This window comes from Pelodiscus sinensis, chromosome 4 (assembly GCF_049634645.1).
Source record: "Pelodiscus sinensis isolate JC-2024 chromosome 4, ASM4963464v1, whole genome shotgun sequence".
Classification (NCBI taxonomy): domain Eukaryota; kingdom Metazoa; phylum Chordata; order Testudines; family Trionychidae; genus Pelodiscus; species Pelodiscus sinensis.
Genome location: NC_134714.1, coordinates 30,480,879 through 30,499,894, shown reverse-complemented (window position 1 = coordinate 30,499,894; position 19,016 = coordinate 30,480,879). Strand labels below are relative to the sequence as shown.

At 42.1% G+C, this 19,016-nt stretch overlaps 1 protein-coding gene across 2 annotated transcripts in view; it reads left to right on the top strand.

Annotated features, from left to right (window-relative positions):
- RIN3 (Ras and Rab interactor 3) overlaps nt 1-19,016 on the top strand; it is a 102,172-nt gene that overhangs the window by 34,306 nt on the left and 48,850 nt on the right. For both annotated transcript variants that reach the window (XM_025189929.2, XM_075926686.1), the window contains exon 3: nt 3,581-3,695. In XM_025189929.2, the coding sequence (XP_025045714.2) occupies nt 3,581-3,695 (115 nt within the window). The remainder of the gene's footprint in view (nt 1-3,580; nt 3,696-19,016) is intronic.

Below are 19,016 nucleotides of genomic sequence, written 5' to 3'. Positions count from 1 at the left end.
TTACAGGAACTGGGGCTAAGAGGCCTCAGTGCCCCCCTTGAGATAGGGGAGTCCCAGCCCCCTCCCCAGCTCCTTATTCCCTGCCTTCCAGCCAGGAGCTAACTAACCCTCTTCCAGCCCTGCCCCCCAGCCAGGGCAGCATTCCACCTTCCTTTGTTCCTCTCCATGGGGGGTGTCTGGCCAGTGGTTCAACAAGTTTGGAATTACCCTTGCATAGTGAGGCTTTCCCTGCTGGGTCTTGCTCCAGACAGCAGGGGTCACCACAGCCCAGCAAGTACCCCCACTACGTCACACCACGGAAGCCAGTCAGCTGGACGAAACTTCAGCAGAATGGAGCAGAGATGCTCTCTTTAGTGACCAGGCAGGAAGCTTGAAGAGTAAGACCCAAGAGTAAGGCACAAGTTCCTAGGCCTAAGGAAAGGACCAGATCTATAGGATGACACTGTGTTGCATGGTTTAAATTTAGAGAAATAAGGCTAAATCCTGAAGGAAAGGTATGGAAATCCTGATACTGCTCGGTGGAGTGGGGGTTGATACATTAGCTGGTGTATTCTCCCTCCAGGTCATGGACAGAGCATTAGAAAATGTCAGACTGGCTGAGCGCTTGCAGCTTGCCTGAAGAGAGAAATTCATTTCTGGGAAAGATGATCCTCCCTTTCCCATTTTCTTTAATCTCCAGATTGTAATGGAAGATGTAGTGGGTATTTTCACCCATTGTCGTGGAAATGAGCGTGTTACCATTAGCTGAAGGCAAGGTGAGAAATGGGAATAGGCTGCATAAACTGCAGCGTACGCAGGGAAGTCACATGGCCTCATGAGGATGGCTATGGATGTCGCCTTTCCATTTTCTGAGTCAGTGTTGAGGGACAAAATCCAGCCTGTGCCAAGCTAAAAACCAACATCTCTGACATTTGCTGGTTCCTGCAAAGGCATCCAGCTGCTGCGACTTTAAATGTCTTGAAAGCTCTCCAAGACATAAAGGGATGGGCAGTGTCTCCAAAGGATATTAGGGGGCAAATTGTACCTCCGCTCCCCCAGCCCATTTCTTTCACAGACGTGATCCTTCCTACTTTGCAATGGGCAGTCAGGAGAGGCAGCTACAGAGGTGTGACACCCAAAGGGAGAAAAGTGTCACCAGCATGTGCTGATGCTGTGTCCTGTGCAAGGGGGTGCATCGGATATACGCTTCCTAATGCACGGGTGGGCAATACTTTTTGATGTGGGGCCATGCCAAGATTTTGGTAAGTGGTTAAGGGACGCACATCTCTATAGAAAGGGTGATTGGGCTTGGGGTGGGGTCAGTGCGCAAAATCTCCCTCCTCCATCCTGCCAGAAGTGCTCAGTGCCTAGAGGAGGGGTGGGGAACATAAGGCCTGGGGGCTGGATATGGCCCTCAGCTTGTCTGCCCCTGAGACTCAGGCCCCTCCTCCAGCATTGGGGAGCCCATGCTGGTACTCAAGTCCCCCACCGTCCCACCACAGGCCTGGAGCACACCAAATCTACTAGGCTCCCCCGCAGGGTCTCGTGTGCAAGGGGAACATAGGGAGTGTCTTTGTCCATCTCAGTCGGGGGCCACATCAGTGAGAGGTTTGGGGTTTTTTTAAATTTATTTTTTGCTTCCCACTTGTATGTGGCCCCCGACCGATATTTTTTTGTGTGGCCCCAACCAATAAAGGTTCCCCATCCCTGGCCTGGAGGGTGCTGCCAGCCATTCTGAGCAGCCTCAGGTTGCAGCAAGTGGAGAGCCTGCCTCGGGGTCTTAGCAGGGTGGGTTATGGGCTGGATCAAAAGGCTTGGTGGGCTGCATCTTGCCCTCCCCTGCCCTAATGTCAGAGAGGTAGGGCAGCACATGATCTGCTGCTCTGGAGCTCATTCTAGAACGGAGCTGCTCTCAACACCCCCCAGAAGCACAATCTGGAAAGACTTACACAAACAGCTCCCACCCAACGAGCTAGCTGCACGTTTTGGGAAACCTGTGTGGTTAAGGCCACATTTCAGCAGACATGGCCCAAGTTTAACCTTTGGAACCATGGCAACGAGCCTTCCTGAACAGAAAAGAACAGACCAGTTTCCAGGTTTCACTTCTCACCTTGTTAATCTGAATTGAACCAAAATGGATCAAGTGATAATAACTCAGTCATCTCAGGAGTCAAACATATATTAATTCTCCAAGGATAGGAATGCCTAGATAGCCAGATGCCCGAGATGGATGTGAGCAGTGTTCCCTCTAAGGTACACAGCTTCACAGGTGATTAATCAGCCCCACCCAGTCAGTCCACGGAGCCCTGAGCCTCTGAGTGGGTGGGACTGCCATGCAGCTTTGAGGGAACACTGGGTGTGAGCATCCTCCACCTTCCCATCTTCGGTGATGAGAGAAGAGGGAGGGAATTATTTAATCTTTGTTCCTCAGCTCCCACAGCTGAGAGTTCTAACCTATGTCACTGGGCTGTTCCTCACCATCGTGGCCTGGGGTCAGGCTGCCCGTTCAGTGAGTTTGATCCAGTGTAACTATGAGCTGAAAGACTGGATTTCATATCCGAGAGCAGAAGACCTTATCAGGCTCTCTACTCTATTGAATTGAATGGAGAGCCACACAAGATAGACACTCTACTTCCCATCATAGCAAAACTACTCTAGGCTGTGGCCAGGGTGGTTGCGTGAATGTGACGTGCTCCCAACCTGAAGGTTTGAGCTATACTCAGTTCCCTCTATGGCAATACCGCATTGCCACTTGGCTATGAGACAAGTTCCTCTTCCAAAGAAATCAAAGCTTTCTGGGTGTAGTTCCACTGCACTGCAATTATTGAATCATTTCCCAGACTCTCACTTCTTTATAATGTTAATACCATGACTCCAGAATTAGCCAAATCCTTTTTATAAACACCTTGACTGGCTGTCTTTTACCTATAGCTTCTTTAAGGAAGAGATGATGACAAAGATTTGTCTTTGCCCCTAGGATTTCAAGCTGCAAGTTAAATAAATATTTGACACTGGAGTGTGATTAGTAACTCACTACTGCGAAATGCATACAGAGCTCGTAGCGTGTATAGAAGGAACTGGCTCAGCCAGAAAGCCCTTTCTCTTCTTGATTAAACTTGCCACTGTGCTAGTTCACTACACCCACTGCTTTGAGCCACTCAGGACCAAGAGTTTTTTTTTTTTTTGGCTATAAAATCAACTTATGGTTGTTTTAATCTTTCTTCCTATGCAGGTTTAGGTGGCCCCTATTCTTATACCAGTGTTAGAAACTTGAGCAAGGATGTACTGGGTAAATTCACCATTCTGTGAGGTATTGCATCAGGTCGTGTCCCTTGACAAAATGTGAGAAGTTGTGCAGCTTTGTCTTCAGGTTAGGTGGGATGTGTATGGTGCATTGGGATTTTGCTTGTCCCTTTTGCAGGGATGAATTTCGCCCAGAGAAAATATTCCCACAGTATTGGGGATCTTTGTCATGGAGTGAAACTGGAATGAAATGTGTTAGATTTGAATTGAATTGAAAAAGGCTTTTCTATGGTTACTGGAGAGAATCTTATTCTCTGCTGCCTAACATCAAATTCACAAGCTTCTACTTCTGTTCCAGATATTCCTAGTTAGGAAAGATGGTAACATGAACAACATGGTCCTTTCAGTCTACTTCCCAGGCCAGAATGCAGCTTCTGATGTGCAGGAGTATAACATTAAAGAAGAAAAATCACGTAAGTTTTCTCAAGTCTTTTGTCTCTTCTCTTGACTGCAAAGTATGTACATAATGTGCTTGTAATGAAAAAGATTGATGAGCAGATCTTGACTCCTCTAGGAAAATTTGTTCAGATTAATTGGCCCAGTTCTCTACTGATTTGTACTTGTGCACAGGATAATGCAACATACTCCATATTATAAGGGTAGCTTTTTATCCAGAATGGAAGCATTTATACAGGTGTCAGTAGTGATAGAACATGCAAGGCAATGGAGAATCAATCTCAATCTATTAAGTCTTTATTTCTGTTCTTAAAATAGCTGCCAACAGACTTTGTTTTTTTGCTAATTTATTCCTTATTCAGACACTTAGTACAAACATTTTGACCAGTTGGTGGTTCCCGAATTATTTGTTTTGACTGTGTCTTCAGCATTCAGTGTAGGACTGGTTCCCAAAGGAGTGTTAGTGCTATTTCTGTTCTCTGATTGGCTGACTGAACCTTTTATAAGAAAGCAAGAGGAAATCAAAGTCCAATACAGACTTTTGTGTGAGCACAAAGTCACCAGAACTTAATATGTGCCTTGGCTCTGCCCCGGCACGTCTGTTTCACGCTGCCCTGCAGCCCTAGCACATCTTCCATCAGAGGGGCACAGCATGACTTCACTTGTATAAGGTGTGTAAGGTCATGCTGTGCAGAGGAGGCCAGTTAGTAGAACAAAATGGCATCCTCCCTGCAGTGTGACCTAGTGCATATGGAGCATTCAATGTCGCACTGTGTGAAAGATGCAGTTTTGTGCCCTCACACTTCTATGGCATCTGCTGGAGAGCAAGGAGAGTTGAATTGGGCAAGGACTGGATATGGGGTCACCCTGATGAAAACTGATGTTTGCTTGAGAGGGGATAAGAGGCCCAGGACAGAGCCAGAGGATAAAGAAATGGTGCATTCCTAGAAAGCTGCTGGGAATATCTCTTTGGGTGGCAGAGACTTGGAAGAGTTTCTAAGACCACTGAGCCTCTTATAGCTTAAAAAACAAGGCAGAGCTAAAAGATGTAGTTACCTTACTTAAGCAAAGCTAAACAGATGATCCAGCTTTTTAGCCAGTGGTAAGCAGAAGTGAGAACCTAGCAGCAGTTTTGATCACTTGAGACTCAGGCAGAACAAACCAGAAGTTGAACTCACCACAGACCACAACTTCCAGCAGGGGAGCATTGCAGTTACATGCATTATAGTGGGAGCATAGAAATTTATAGCAAGCATCTATGTCAGCCTAATGACTTTGGCGAGGACTGGGAGTCCTCGCCAGATGATATGAATATGGCAAGAGAGATGGTAGAGCCCCAGAGCAACCTATGAAACAGGAACCCTGATCTTTCCTGGACTCTTGGAACCCCAGACTGTGAGTGTGAAGTTGGGGATCTACAAACTGAGAATGTGAAGCTGGGAGATATACCCTAACTTACTGATGCAGTTTGTTCTAATTTCTTGGGACTGTGGGGGAGGGATAGCTCAGTGGTTTGAGCATTGGTTTGCTAAACCCACTGTTGTGAGTTCAATCCTTGAGGAGGCCATTTAGGGATATGGGGCAAATCTGTCAGGGATGGTACTTGGTCCTGCCATGAGGGCAGGGGACTAGACTCAACAACTCTCAAGGTCCCTTCCAGCTCTATGAGATAGGACTTCTGCACCCTGAGGTAAATGGTAACAGTAAACTGTCAATATTTGTGCCCATTCAACCTGACCTTTCCCCTCCCCCTCAGTTTGTGCTAGTGCATGATATGGATTTGCCTCACAAAGGCCCCATAGTGGTTATAGGTTTTTAGGTTACTGGGGAGGGGGGTAATCAAGCCAAAAATTAAGAAATTGTAAAGAATCCTAGAAAATAAAGACCTAGCCCTTGCTGCTGGAAGAGGGCTTACAACAGTATACACAGCCAGCCAGAGTGGGGACCAAGTTTTACTCTTGGATTCATCCTGTAATGTTTTATATTAATTTCTGATAACTAGAATCATTAGTGGTTTCTTTTCCCTCACAGTTACTGTGTTGACTTTTTTTTCTTATATTTGTTTGTCTGGATTATCAAACCGTAATAGCTCAGGAATATTCCTAGACTAATGGATTAATTGAGTTTAATGATAGAGGGGACCTTCAAATCATCCAGTCTGATTTGCAGTGTATCATTAGGCCATAGAGCTTTATTATACGATTTATTTAATCATATATTGAACTGAGTAACTTGGCTCTGATAATGTACATCTTCCAAAAAGGCATCTAGTCTTGAATTGTGTATAATGGTGTTTCATGGCACAGTGTGTCAAACCATCTTGAACAATTTTAAGAATTATTAAACTTCTGTAGTAATATCTATGCATTATTCCAAAAGAACACATTATGCGAACTTTAAGGGATAACTGAAGGATCTGGAGAGAAGATTCTTTATTGTAAATAAATATTTTAGTTGGGGTGTTGGTACTGTTCTGAGCTGAGAGTTGAACTAGGTGTCTAGAAGGTCTCTTCTAATCCCAATCTTCTAAAACTCTATGAAAATATAATTTAGATATTGCTTGGAGAGCTATATTTTTATACTACCAGTTATTCTTTGGAGCTGTTAGCAAATTGAATTTCTGAACCCACATCATTGGGTCCAGATGCTACAGTTATTCAGCTTGTATTCTGCACTATAAAATCTCAGGTTCCTAGGAATAAAGGAAACTCTTATTAAAAAAAACCCACAATATAATAGTGTAGCTAATTTTTTAAAAATTTTTCTGTACGTGAACTATCCATAGTAAGGTAGAAGTTTGGGCCTCATTCTCAGCTGGTGTAATTAATTCACTCCATTCCTTACATTGATTTACTCCAGCTCAGTATCTGTCCCCAAGAATGACAAAAAAACTTAAGGATTTAGTGTAACATTTCTCCAAATAATTTCCTCACAGTTTTAATTCATGTATAACCCAGATAGTCTAGGGTGCATACAGAAATGAACTTCTTGTGAATAACAGCAAGTAAGTAATTATATACCATATTTATCAAAATGGTACAATTAGTGGAATGGTAAAATTAAAAATTGCTTCCCATTCAGAAGCATGAGAAATGGCACCTCATGGATCATGATCTCCATAGTCATGCAGAAGTCAGATTCCTATCATGGCTCTTCACATTATTTTTAGCCTGAGTTCTGTCAGTGATGTGTCCTAGATACCTTGTCAGTTCTTCATACTTAGAAAGCTTGACAGCAACAGACTAGAGCAAGCTCTAAGGGTCATGCTTTTGATTTCTTCTTCATTTAGGGTAAGTCACTCACCTTGTTCAATCTAGAGGAATAGAAATGAATTATTTTTAATAAAGTTAAAGGACTGTATCAGATACAAAGCTACATGAGAAGATGGTAAAATTGGAGAAACCTAATACATCTGCTCTGATTTTTTTTCTTTGAAAGATAGTTGCTTTAGCAAAGAATCTCATGTCAAAAGACTTTAAATGGATTTAATACAAGTGCTGAGTTTTTGAGATTAGTATTGTGGCAGTTCATATTCTTTTACTTTCCTAAAGTGCATTTCTTTTTATTTTGGAACAAATGTAAGCCATGTAAACATTAGCATTAGGACACTTGCTGAGGCAAACAAAAGAAACTGCTTAGTGTGGGAATGTGCATTGAGTAGGTGGATGTAGACATATGTGCTGAAAGTAAGGGGGGAGGGTCAGGGGCTGCAGCATGCCCTAACTTGACATGGTTTCCATTTAGTGTAGTTCAGTGGCTCTCTGCCTACCCCACTGTAAAAATTGTTTCAGCACCCCTGAGTGTAGAGTACTCTTACTATGATATACCAATCATCCTTGACAAAATTGACCAAATCTGTAATTAGAGCTGCCCTACAAGGAACTGTCATACCAGTTGAAATCTGGATGAGGGTGTCATGCTGTCTGGAGTGAATCACAGCTGAGGGTGCCAACCTTAGGGCAAACAGCCAATAAGCAAGGCAGACAGCCCAAACTAGTGGTGTGATCTGGGATTAAATGTCACCATCCCCGTAACATATGTGAACTCCTGAAGCACTAGAACAGTCTTACCTCAGATTCACAAACTGACCTGTGGGCATTCCAGTCTATCTTGCCACCCAGGCAAGCTGAACTTAGTGATTTGTCAGTTGCCATACATCAAAGATCAGAAAAGATTCAGGTTACCAAAAGTCCTGAGACAACAGTCAGTCACCCCATATCAACTAGTGCCTCAGATCTCACACCAGATATAATGCTTGTTGCCAATCCTATAGTAAAGTAACTATGGATGTATTAATCAGGAAAAGGAAAGGAAAGTTATTTACAGGTTAAAGCAGGCAACGTGTGTGTGCATATATGTATGTGTATATATCTTTAAAAAGGTGACAGAATTGTAGTAATCTGTCAGCTCTGAATGTGTTTTAAGAAAACCCAGGTTCACCCTGGCGAGCTCTGTTTCTTAGCTCCAGCCCTGTGAGAGTTCAAACAGCTAAAAGAGAAGGAAATTTTCGTGTGACCCTGTTCACTGTCCCTTATTCCAGCATGCAAGCTGATGAATGGACTTTCTTGCAAGTATCACCTTGCTGGGTGTGAGAGGGTCACTAACTGAGTCTTTATGTGAGATATTCACAGTGGCCCATTTAGTTTTGGTAGCCCTTGCTGTTGGGCAGTGCACCATTCCTCCTGTCTGGATTCACTGGTCCAGAGCAGGCATTTTTACAATTATCAAGCAATACTTACAAATCACCTCATAGTTTAGGCATAAACATTACAAGTGAAACTAATACATGCAGCAACTTTCAAGCATTCCACAGAGTCTAAACATGTTCTTCTAAACCTGACACCTATCTTCAACAATACTAATATACAAGCAAGCTGGTATAGTTTCCAGCTATGAATTTTGTCAATGCTAATCTGACGCTGACAGCTCTGGCAAGAACTGGCACCTAGTTTGCCGGTGTCCCAGGGGGTTTCCAAGGACATCACTTGTTCTGACTTTGAAAAGTCCCTTTCTAGTTCCTCTGAGAATCCTAAATTGAGGCCTTGTTTTGCTTCCTTTACTCTTTCAGCAGCCTCCCACTGCACATCACAAACCTTTGAGTTAATCATGGTGACTCCTAGCTGCTTTCTTGATTTACAGACATCATGAAATAAAGGAAAGTGATATTTGGATAACTGTGTCCCAACAACATTCTGAGGATCTTCTTGTGTAGAATTAGTTTCATAGCTGTCCAGGGGACGTATTATTTTGCTGGTATGTTCCTGTTACTTTTTTCCTGTAAGAAGTTTATCTATGTGACTTGAGGGTATCTGATAAGAATTTCTATATAAAGGATGGAGTTTTAACAAATAGAAATGCTGTATTTCCTGCCTTCTAATTGTTAATAGGGGACTTGTTGTTATTTCATGTGGGTTAGACAATATGCCCATTGTTAAGAAATATTTTTATTGGCAGAATGCAAATCCAAGTTTCAAACCTTTTCCCACAAATCATATAGGTCTAACTCTGATACTTTTGCTAAAGGTTTTCTTAGTCCTTGCTCAAGCAGTTTCCCACTAATTAAAATTTTCTAAAGGAAGGAACTAAATATTTGGCCTTTGGAGATCCAGGGTATGGCTAGACTGGGGGGGGGGGGTATTTGCGGGATACCAGAGTTATCCCGAAAAAACTGCCACAGCCAGAGAATATTTGCTCTTCCACTTTTTTTTGTGGAAGAGCAAACTCGCTCTTTCAGAAACCCCTGTATTCCTTGTTCCACGAGGTAGAAGGGGGCTTTAGAAAGAGGGGAGTTTTCTGAAATTTGGCCCTGTCTAGACAGGGCCAATTTCAGAAAAGCCTCTTCCGACAAAAGTATCAGAAAAAGAAACGCAAAATGCACTCTGCAGTTTGTGTATCTTTTTCCGATAGATCCTCTCAGTCTAGACGTACCCTCAGTTATCACCTTTTGGAGGCTGTCTTTTTAGAAGATATGAAGAAATGGGGACAACTTCTTCTCTGACACACCTGTACAGTCCTACTCAACACTGGGCTCTATTGAGCTCAGTGGTTGAACACAGGTGTAGCTGAGTGGAATTTGACCTGTTCTATTTTCTTACTTCCAGGGCATTTAAATTCCAGTTGTGCCTGTCTCCAAACCATGAAGGATAACAACCTACAATTTTTTTAAAAATGACAACTGAGATTCTCTTGCAACATCCTGAATCCAGCCACTGGGGTTTTGAGAAAAACAGCAAATATCAGGAGACTCGTGATATGATTGCATGAGTTGACAATGACAATGAGGAGTGTGAAGCCTTGGATCCAAGCCTGCCCCTACAGGGTTTTTTTCTAGGTCAGATCCCAAATTCAAAGATAACTCTTTTGTTTTAATTACAATTTGTATGCCCCCCAAGAAAATGGACAAGTTGCAAAAAAATTAGTTTATAAGGTTTTCTCCATTGAGAGATGGCAGAAATTACGTGAGACCCAGTAGTATTTCTACTAGTTTGTGTGGCATTTCTATTATCTTAAATCTGAGCTCAAACCCCTACTTTTGACTTGCCCTAATCCTGATCCCTAACCTGAAATCTTTCCAGCTTTGAACACCATCTGCTTAGCCCATTTTCAGCTGTAATTTCAGGTGATTAGAACCATCTTGGAACAGAGAATCTTCAGACTCTGATTCTCTCTTTTACACTCATGTAAATCAAGAGTTACATTAGTGTTAACCTGTGTAGTAGAAAAAGATCAGACACCTAGGGTACGTCTAGACAGTGAGGCTATTTTGGAATACCTGAGGTACCTACCCCGCATCTGTGAAACGCACCCAATATTGCAAAATATCTTTTGAAATAATGGGTGTGCTATTCCGGCACGAGGGTTAAGGGATGTCTCAAAATAGCATGTTATTTTGAAATTTGGTGCTGTGTAGATGCACCAAATTTTGAAATAACCTATTTCAAAATACATGCAGAGCGCAAATTGCGTATCTTGTTTAGAGTTTAAGGGTGCTGTGTAAAGTTTAGACTCACCATTAGAGTCCATGTGCCTTTAACAACAGGAGAAAAACAATGTACAAGAAGCCATTTACACTGCACAACAGCTCTTATTGGTCCTATTAACCCATGAACAATGCTGCATATTATTGAGAGCCAACTAGGACTTCTTATCTATTAACATCTATGAATCTTCTATATGGTTATAAAAATGAGGGAGATGGATCTAATAAAGCACTCCTCAAGCACCATATATGTTATGTTTCCTGCTTAATTCTGAGAAATGATGTGAATTATTCAAGATTTTCATTCTTAAAATCCAGTTTCATAAAATGTCTATTTCAAGTTTAGTTTTCTTTCTATAGTTCTGCAAATACATTTGCATTTTGAATGTGCACCATATAACAACTGATTCTCTTTCTTGACACACGAGAGGATGTGAGTCCTTTCCAAATGCACAGAGCAAGGGGTGAATAAGAGAAGTAACTCACTTCACCTACAAAATAGGGAAGAACAGATGATTTTTGATAAAACCATTAAAGAGTTAACCAGGCAAATAAACCAGAGCTGAGGAAGGTTGTAGAGTATGAGACATCCAAACATAGTTAAAGTACTGTAAGCATCAGAACTTCAGCATGGGTATTGCTTTTCTAGAATTCATTCTGCAACCCGGACTCATGTAATTAGTCCCATTGACTTCAAGACTGCTCATGAGAGAGAGGGTTGCAGGTTTGGCCATGAGTTCATGAGACAGACTTTAAACAGGTACTGTAGCTTTGGTGATGGTGTCTGCTAGGCTACGTCTACACTGCAGGCTTCTTGCGGAAGAGATCTTCCGCAAAAAGTTCTTGCGCAAAAGTACATCCATGCTGCCATGTGCTTTTGTGCAAGACAGCGTCCACACTGCCATGGATGCTCTTGCACAAGAAAGCTCTGATGGCTATTCATAGAATGGCCATCAGAGCACACGTTGTCCCTCCACACATGCCTCTTTGCGCAAGAGCTCTTGCACAAAGAGGTTTATTCCTCATAGAAAGAGGAATAACTCTTGCACAAAAAGCCCTGTCTTCTGACGATCTACTATACGTTTTCTTGTGAAAAAATGTGCTTGTAGTGTGGACACTCTGTGAGTTTTTGCACAAAAATGGCTGTTTTTGCACAAAAACTCTGCAGTGTAAACATAGCCCTAGGCTGTGGAAATCACTCTCCTCTTGAAATCAAGATCAATAGCTTTCTCCCCATGTTTGAAATCTTTCTCTTCCTAAGGTGTTTTCTTTAGCACCTTCTCCTCCACTCAGACTGATGCACCTAAATCTCCTATTTTTATTTGGATTCTCCCTATTTGCGTGTGTCTCTATATTTTTGAGATTTGTAAGACTTTTTTTAACTTTATTGCTATAATGTGTATTTCATGTTGCTATGATGAGGGTGATCTCTGAAGTGTCCCAAGTACCTTGAGAACGATAGCACTTTATGGACAATATTGGGTCCTCTCACCCCATCCCAAGCACTTGGGAGAAGCGGGTACAAGGTGGGAATCTCCACAAGGTTGTTTTAATTTTCTTGATGGAGGTCCCTAACATTTTGTTGGGAAACAGGGTTTGCCCCTCACTGGAATAGACCCAACCCACAAATCCTGGTAAGTGATCACCTGGAGACAAAGACCTTCTGTCCAGAGTCCCTGTACCTCTGATCAGACTCTGTGCACCAGGTATTTCCTGTCCTGCCCCGTCTTTGCTCATTGGCAGAGCTCCACAAGCTAGTATCACTTTTAAAAAGGAAACCCCAGGCACAGTGCTAGGGGGTCAGTGGAATTATGGGCCAGCCTAAAATGTGTATTCAGCTCATAAAATCACACTGAAAAATTCCAAATACATAATACAGATGGCCCATAGGATGTGGTCTGAACAAGAGCTGTGGGCCTAAAGCTGTAACACTTACCTAAGAAACCCGCTGGAAGTCACACTAAAGAACAAAACTCAACCACTCTCTCCAAACTCTGCGTAATGAGGTGGTAGGGCTGTTACAAAGATGATGGTGATCAGTTGTTCTCTATGCCCTCTGTGGGTACAGAGTCATAGAAGATTAGGGTTGGAAAATGTTACCGAATTTCACTGGAGACCAACCCAGGGTTATACTTATATTGATTTATTCAATGCCACTATTGAATCAAGCAAAAAGAGAATAGAACTCCTTCACATATGTGCACACGTTCATACACTCACACCCTTGTGCACGACAAGTTGCGCAGACAGCAAAAGAAGCCAAGTATGGTGAGTCTGATGTATCTGCCTGCACTCACCAATGCAGGCCAGTGAGCTGATCATACAACCTATGGTCTGTATCAGTGTTCCCCAACGCGGTGCCCACGGGCGCCATGGCACCCGCCGGGGCATTTACACGCACCCGCCAAGTGCTCGGGGCCAGCCCCACCCTGGGCGCACGGTGCATGCGCGGTGCCAGTCCCGGGCACGCAGCGCATAGGTGGCCCCGCCCCTGGGCACATGGGTGGCCCCGCCCCCAGGCACACAGTGTATGGGGAGCGCCGGCTCTGGACGTGCGGCGAATGGGCATTGCTGTGCCCGGGCGTGTGGCACATGGGAAGCACCGGCTTTAGGTGCACAGCACATGGGCAGCCCTGCCCCCGGGCATGCAGTGAATGAGTGGCCCTATGCCCGGGCACATGGCGAGCACCGGCCCCAGGTGTGAGGCTATGGGGGGCACTGCCCCCGCACCTCCAAAAGGTTGGGGACCATTAGTCTGTATGCTCTCTTCATTGAGCTGGGTGGCCCCTGTCACCTACACTGAGTTCTTTCTCTGTCACCAAGAGGCCCACCCAGACCTCATTTTCTTCATGTATATTAATTTCTTCTTCTCCTCATTTTTGTTGCACTTCTGTTCCTTTGTGTGTCTCATATGCAAGTGTAACTGCCACCAGGTGGATTTGAACCTGAGCACTCTGAAACTTAGTATAGGAGCTGCTACCCTTGGCGCTACAAGCCAGGTGGCTCTTAGCCTATGTTGTAGAGGTCTCTTGTTCTTATCTGTTGCTGTGGTCTAGGTACCACTGCATGGGATAGTGAACCACCCTAGGTGTGTGGGTTACACAAGCAAAGATTACATCAGACCACACCTAGCCCCTGGCTCCTCTCTGTGATCTCCTGGCTCCTCTCCACAAAGGCACAGACATTACCCTGTTCACACCATTTACACACACACACATACTCCCTTGCCACTGGACAGAATGTTACAGAGCTTAAAGATTGTTCAAGCAATAGGTGGAAGTTACAAATTGTGCAAGAAGTGGCAGAACTTGAAACGTTACATGAAAGTTACATGGCTTGCAATAGAAACTGGCATAATTTAGAACAACTGAGAATTACATGGCATACAGTAGCAGAGAGGCACTGACTTGCAATGGCTGAAACTAACATGACTTATAATACAAAAAGTTACGTGTCTTACATTCACATTACACCGGATTGGATGGAGGCTTTACACAACAGAAAAGACCACAGGAGGTCATATAGGCCTACCTCCTGCTCAGATAATCCCAGCTAGGGCTTTGTCAAGCAGGAACTTAAAAACCTCTAATGTGGACAGTTTATCACCTCCCTTTGTAACCTATTACATAATAATGGCCATACTGAGTCAGACCAAAGGTCTGTCTAGTCCAGTATCCTGTCTACCAACAGTGGCCAAAGCCAGATACCCCAGAAGGAGTGGACAGAACAGATTATCATCATGTGATCCCTCTCCTGTCATCCATTTCCAGCCTCTGACAAACAGAGGGTAGGAACACCATTCCTGCCTATCCTAGCTAATAGCCATTGATGGACTTAACCTTCATGAATTTACCTAGTTCTTTTTTAACCTTGGAAAGTCCTGGTCTTCTCAACATCCTCTGACAAGGAGTTCCACAGGTTGACTGTGCATTGTGTGAAGAAAAACTTCCTTTAGTTTGTTTTAAACCTGCTACCTATTTCATTTGGTGACCCCTATTGCTTTTATTATGGGAACAAGTAAATAATTTTCCAATGCCAATATATCTTTTTTGAGATTAGGCAACCATAACTGTATGCAGTATTCAATATGTGGTCGTACCATGGTTTTATATAGAGGCAATAAGACATTCTCTGTCCCTTTTTTTAATGATTCCTAACATTCTGTTTGCTTTTTTTGACTGCCACTACACTCAGTGGATGTTTTCAGAGAACTATCCACAATGACTCCAAGATCTCTCTCTTGAGTAGTTGTAGCTAAAGTTTGGATTATTTTTTCCAATGTGCATTACTTTACATTTATCAACATTACATTTAATTTGCCATTTTGTTGCCCAGTCACTTAGTTTGGTGAGATCTTTTTGAAGCTCTTCACAATCTGCTTCGGTCTTAACTATCTTGAGCAGTTTAGTATCATCTGCAAATTTTGCCACCTCACTGTTTACCCATTTCTCCAAATCATTTATGAATAGGTTGAATAGGATTGGTCTCAGTATGGACCGTTGGGAGACACCACTAGTTACCCTTCTTCATTCTGAAAACTTATATCTACCCTTTGTTTCCTGTCTTTTAACCAGTTATCAAACCATGGAAACTAACTTTATTTAAGAGCCTTTGGTGAGAGACCTTGTCAAAGGCTTTCTGGAAATCTAAATACACTATATCCGCTGGATCCCCCTTGTCCATATGTTTGTTGATCCTCCTCAAAGAACTCTAGTAGATTAGTGAGGCATGATTTCCCTTTACAAGAAACCATGTTGACTTTTCCTCAACAAATGATGTTCATCTATGTGTCTGACATTTTTAGTCTTTGCTATAGTTTCAACTAATTTGCCCAGTGCTGACATTAGACTTACGGGTCTGTAATTGCCAGGATCACCTCTAGAGCCCTTTTTAAATATTGGTGTTCCATTAGCTATCTTCCTACTATCTTGAAGCCCTCCAAAAAGTAAGAATCAATATTCTTGGACTCTGACTCCCTCAGGGATCTGATGGGACCTAATATTACTTGTATTACATACAGAAGATGATTTAAAGTGTAAGTTACAAACCACAGTTAATAGTTCTACAGTTTCACATTGGAGTTCTTTTTGGAACTCTTGGGTGAATGCCATCTGGTCCTGGTGACTTGTTACTGTTAAGTTTATCAGTTTGCTTCAAAACCTCCTTTAACGACCCCACAATCTGGGACAATTCCTCAGGCCTGTTGCCCAAAAAGAATGGCTCGGTTTTGGGAAACTCCCTAACATCCTCAGCCGTGAAGACCAAAGCAAAGAATTTAGTTTCACTGCAGTGACTTTATCATCTTTGAGTGCTTCTTTAGCATCTCGATTGTTCTGGGGTCCCCCTCTCCCCGGTTGTTTAGTAGGCTTCCTGCTTCTGATATACTTAAAAAGCATTTTGCTCTTACTTTTTGAGGTTTTGGCTAGCTGCTCTTCAAACTCCTTTTTGTCTTTTCTTATATTTTTACACTTAATTTGACAGTTTATTCTCCTTTCTGTTTTCCTCACTAGGATTTATCTTCCACTTTTTAAACAATGCCTTTTTATCTCTCACTGCTTCTTTTTCTTGGTTGTTAAGCCACAATGGCACTTTTTTGGTTTTGTGTGTGTGTGTGTGTGTGCGTGTGTTTTCTTTTAAGTTGGGATATAGATTGAAGTTGGGCCTTCGAGTGCTTCTCCACCGTCCTATTGAAGTAGATTTTCCTAATGTCCAATCTAGACATCCCTTTTTTGTGTGTGTTTAAGTTCCCTGAAGACTTCTCTGTTAGGAGAAGAAGAAAAGGAGGAAAAATAGTCAATTAGACTATTCATGCTAGATGAAGCTGATAAAGAAGGTGCAAATTGTTCTTAAATACCCATTGTTTGTTTGTTTTTAAGTCATTACTATGTGAAAGGTAGTATGCTAACCAGGTAATGTCTTTATTCATACCTTTGTGATGGGTCCCAAACCTGTACATGAAATTAAAAGTTCCAAGGCTTCCCTGTGTATTTGGCTTGTGGAATTGGCCTGAAACAACACAGTGAGTTTGAGAACCATTAACAAGTACCAGGGCAGGTTAAAATGTTGTCCAACAGGTTTCTGTGTGTTGCCTTTTTAGATATCCGATTTGTGTTAATTAATTTTTTCCCATAGAGACTGTCCAGTTGGCCAATATATATAGCAGTGGGGGCATTGCTGACATTTGATGGCATAAATCACATTAGTGGATGTGCAGTTAAATGAGCCTCTGATGTGGTTCAGTCCAGTGGTGAAATCGCTTGTGTAGATGTGTGGGCGGAGTTGGCACTGAGACTGATTGCAAGGGTGAGTTCCTGAACGATTATGATGGAGGTGTACTGTGTGGTTACTAAAAAGAATTTGTTTGATGTTAAAACATAATGGGTGTAACACTGAGTTAGGACTTTAACAATTGTGGCTTTCTCTCCTCCCCCTCCCCCCCCCCCCCCCCCGGTTGCCAGAGCAATAATTGAAAAATTCTGAGCTTTAAACAAAAATAATGCCTGATGTATCTCCACTGAGTTCAGTGAGGTTTCACGTGGTTTGAATTTAAGCATAATTGAAATTCTTAAACTTAACAAAAACAAACAACTTTGATATTATAAATGGAAAATGAGATGTCCAAGATTATTCAAATATGTTGTTTATAATGAGACATATTTTATTAGGTTATGCTTCACGGTATCTTAGCTTATGCATTAGCACAACCATATAGTTGGTTATGCTAGTACCTTGGCTTATAGACAGCTATTGTACTTCAGTGCACACGAGAGTTGTGTGGCAAAGCTGAAAAGGACAAATAATTTACTTTGATATGAAAAGTGCTGAAAATTACTGTCTTTGGAAGAAATGTAGGAGCAGTCACCGAATATTCTCCCCAAACTTGCAGAGATAATGAAGATGTTGACAAAGCAAATCAGTATCAAAGCACTGGTTCTGTTCCAACCAATCAGAGATCTGTATCCTGCACTGATCACTTACATAGCCCATCACAGAAATAGGCACAGTCATGAAGTTCAGAGTTAGATTCAGATTTCAACTTCTCCAAAAGTCGAGGAGGAAAGATGGGATCAGAGATCAAACTTTGGGCCATTCCACTGTGGGCCTATCTCTAGTTTAGGCTCATGCCCTTGTTCCCACAGGTGGATGAGTACTACAACTAGAAGCAAGCAACACTGCTGAGTCAAATCAGCAGCAATTCACATAGTCAAAGGAGCTCCTGGATGATGGAGTTCAGAAGGGGGGAGAGATCAATTAGACAAAGGGAAGAGGCAAAAGAACAGTGGCACAGAGAAGCTGGTCCAATAGCTGAGCTTCTGCAATTGATTCCTTAGCTGCACTAGTGAAAGTGGATCTGCTTTCTAATGCATCACAACCAGATAGCTTTAAACCTACAGATACCGATCTTTTTCATGCTTACCAAGTTACCGATCTTTTTCATGCTTACCAAGTTATGTCAGCTATTTCCTGAATCCTGTCCTGAATCCTGCCCTTTCTGAGCAACAAAGAAAAGAAAACACTGTGATTATGGGCTTCAGTCATTCGCACTGCGTGATATGAGGAGCATTTAAGGTGAATTAATGGTGGCTGTGATTGCACTGTGAGGTGTTTTGTTGCACTGGCTCTCATCTTTTTCAGGCAACTGTACTGTATGCCTTTTGGGAGCCTGGTTGGTCTTGCGTACTCCCAAATTACACCTCACCTAAAAATGACTTGTACACAAAATCAGACATAACAATACAAAATGTCACAGCACATTAGTGCTGAAAAATTACTTGCTTTCTCATTTTTACAATATAATTATAAAATCAATTGGAATATAAATATTGTACTTACATTTCAGTGTATAGTCCATAGAACAGCATGAACAAGTCATTCTATGAAATTTTAGTTTGTACTGATTCTGTTAGTGCTTTTTGCATGGACTGTTCTAAAAGGAGGCAGATATCTAGATGAGCTTATGTACACCCAGAAGATCTCTGTGCAGGACTGAATTATGACAGCCTGAAGCTCGATGCTATGTAAAAGGCTCCATATCATAAAAAGAGTATATTATTTTCACAGAAAGGATATTGAATATATAAACACAAAAGCTTTATAGTCTCACAGGAAAACAAGAGAATATATTATTTATTTACACTACGAATAAGGAAAATTATCCTTTTCATATGAATAAATAAAACAATATTAATTTTGTTAGGGAAACACAAAGTTTATCCAGACTATATAAAATATGTGCAAATGTTTATTCCAATTTCATTTTCACTACAAAACAATGAATTGTTGGGATTTTTCTTTTGAAAAACTATCAAAATACAGTGAAGTTTTCCCAAACTGATCAAGGGAAGCCAGCATAAATCTA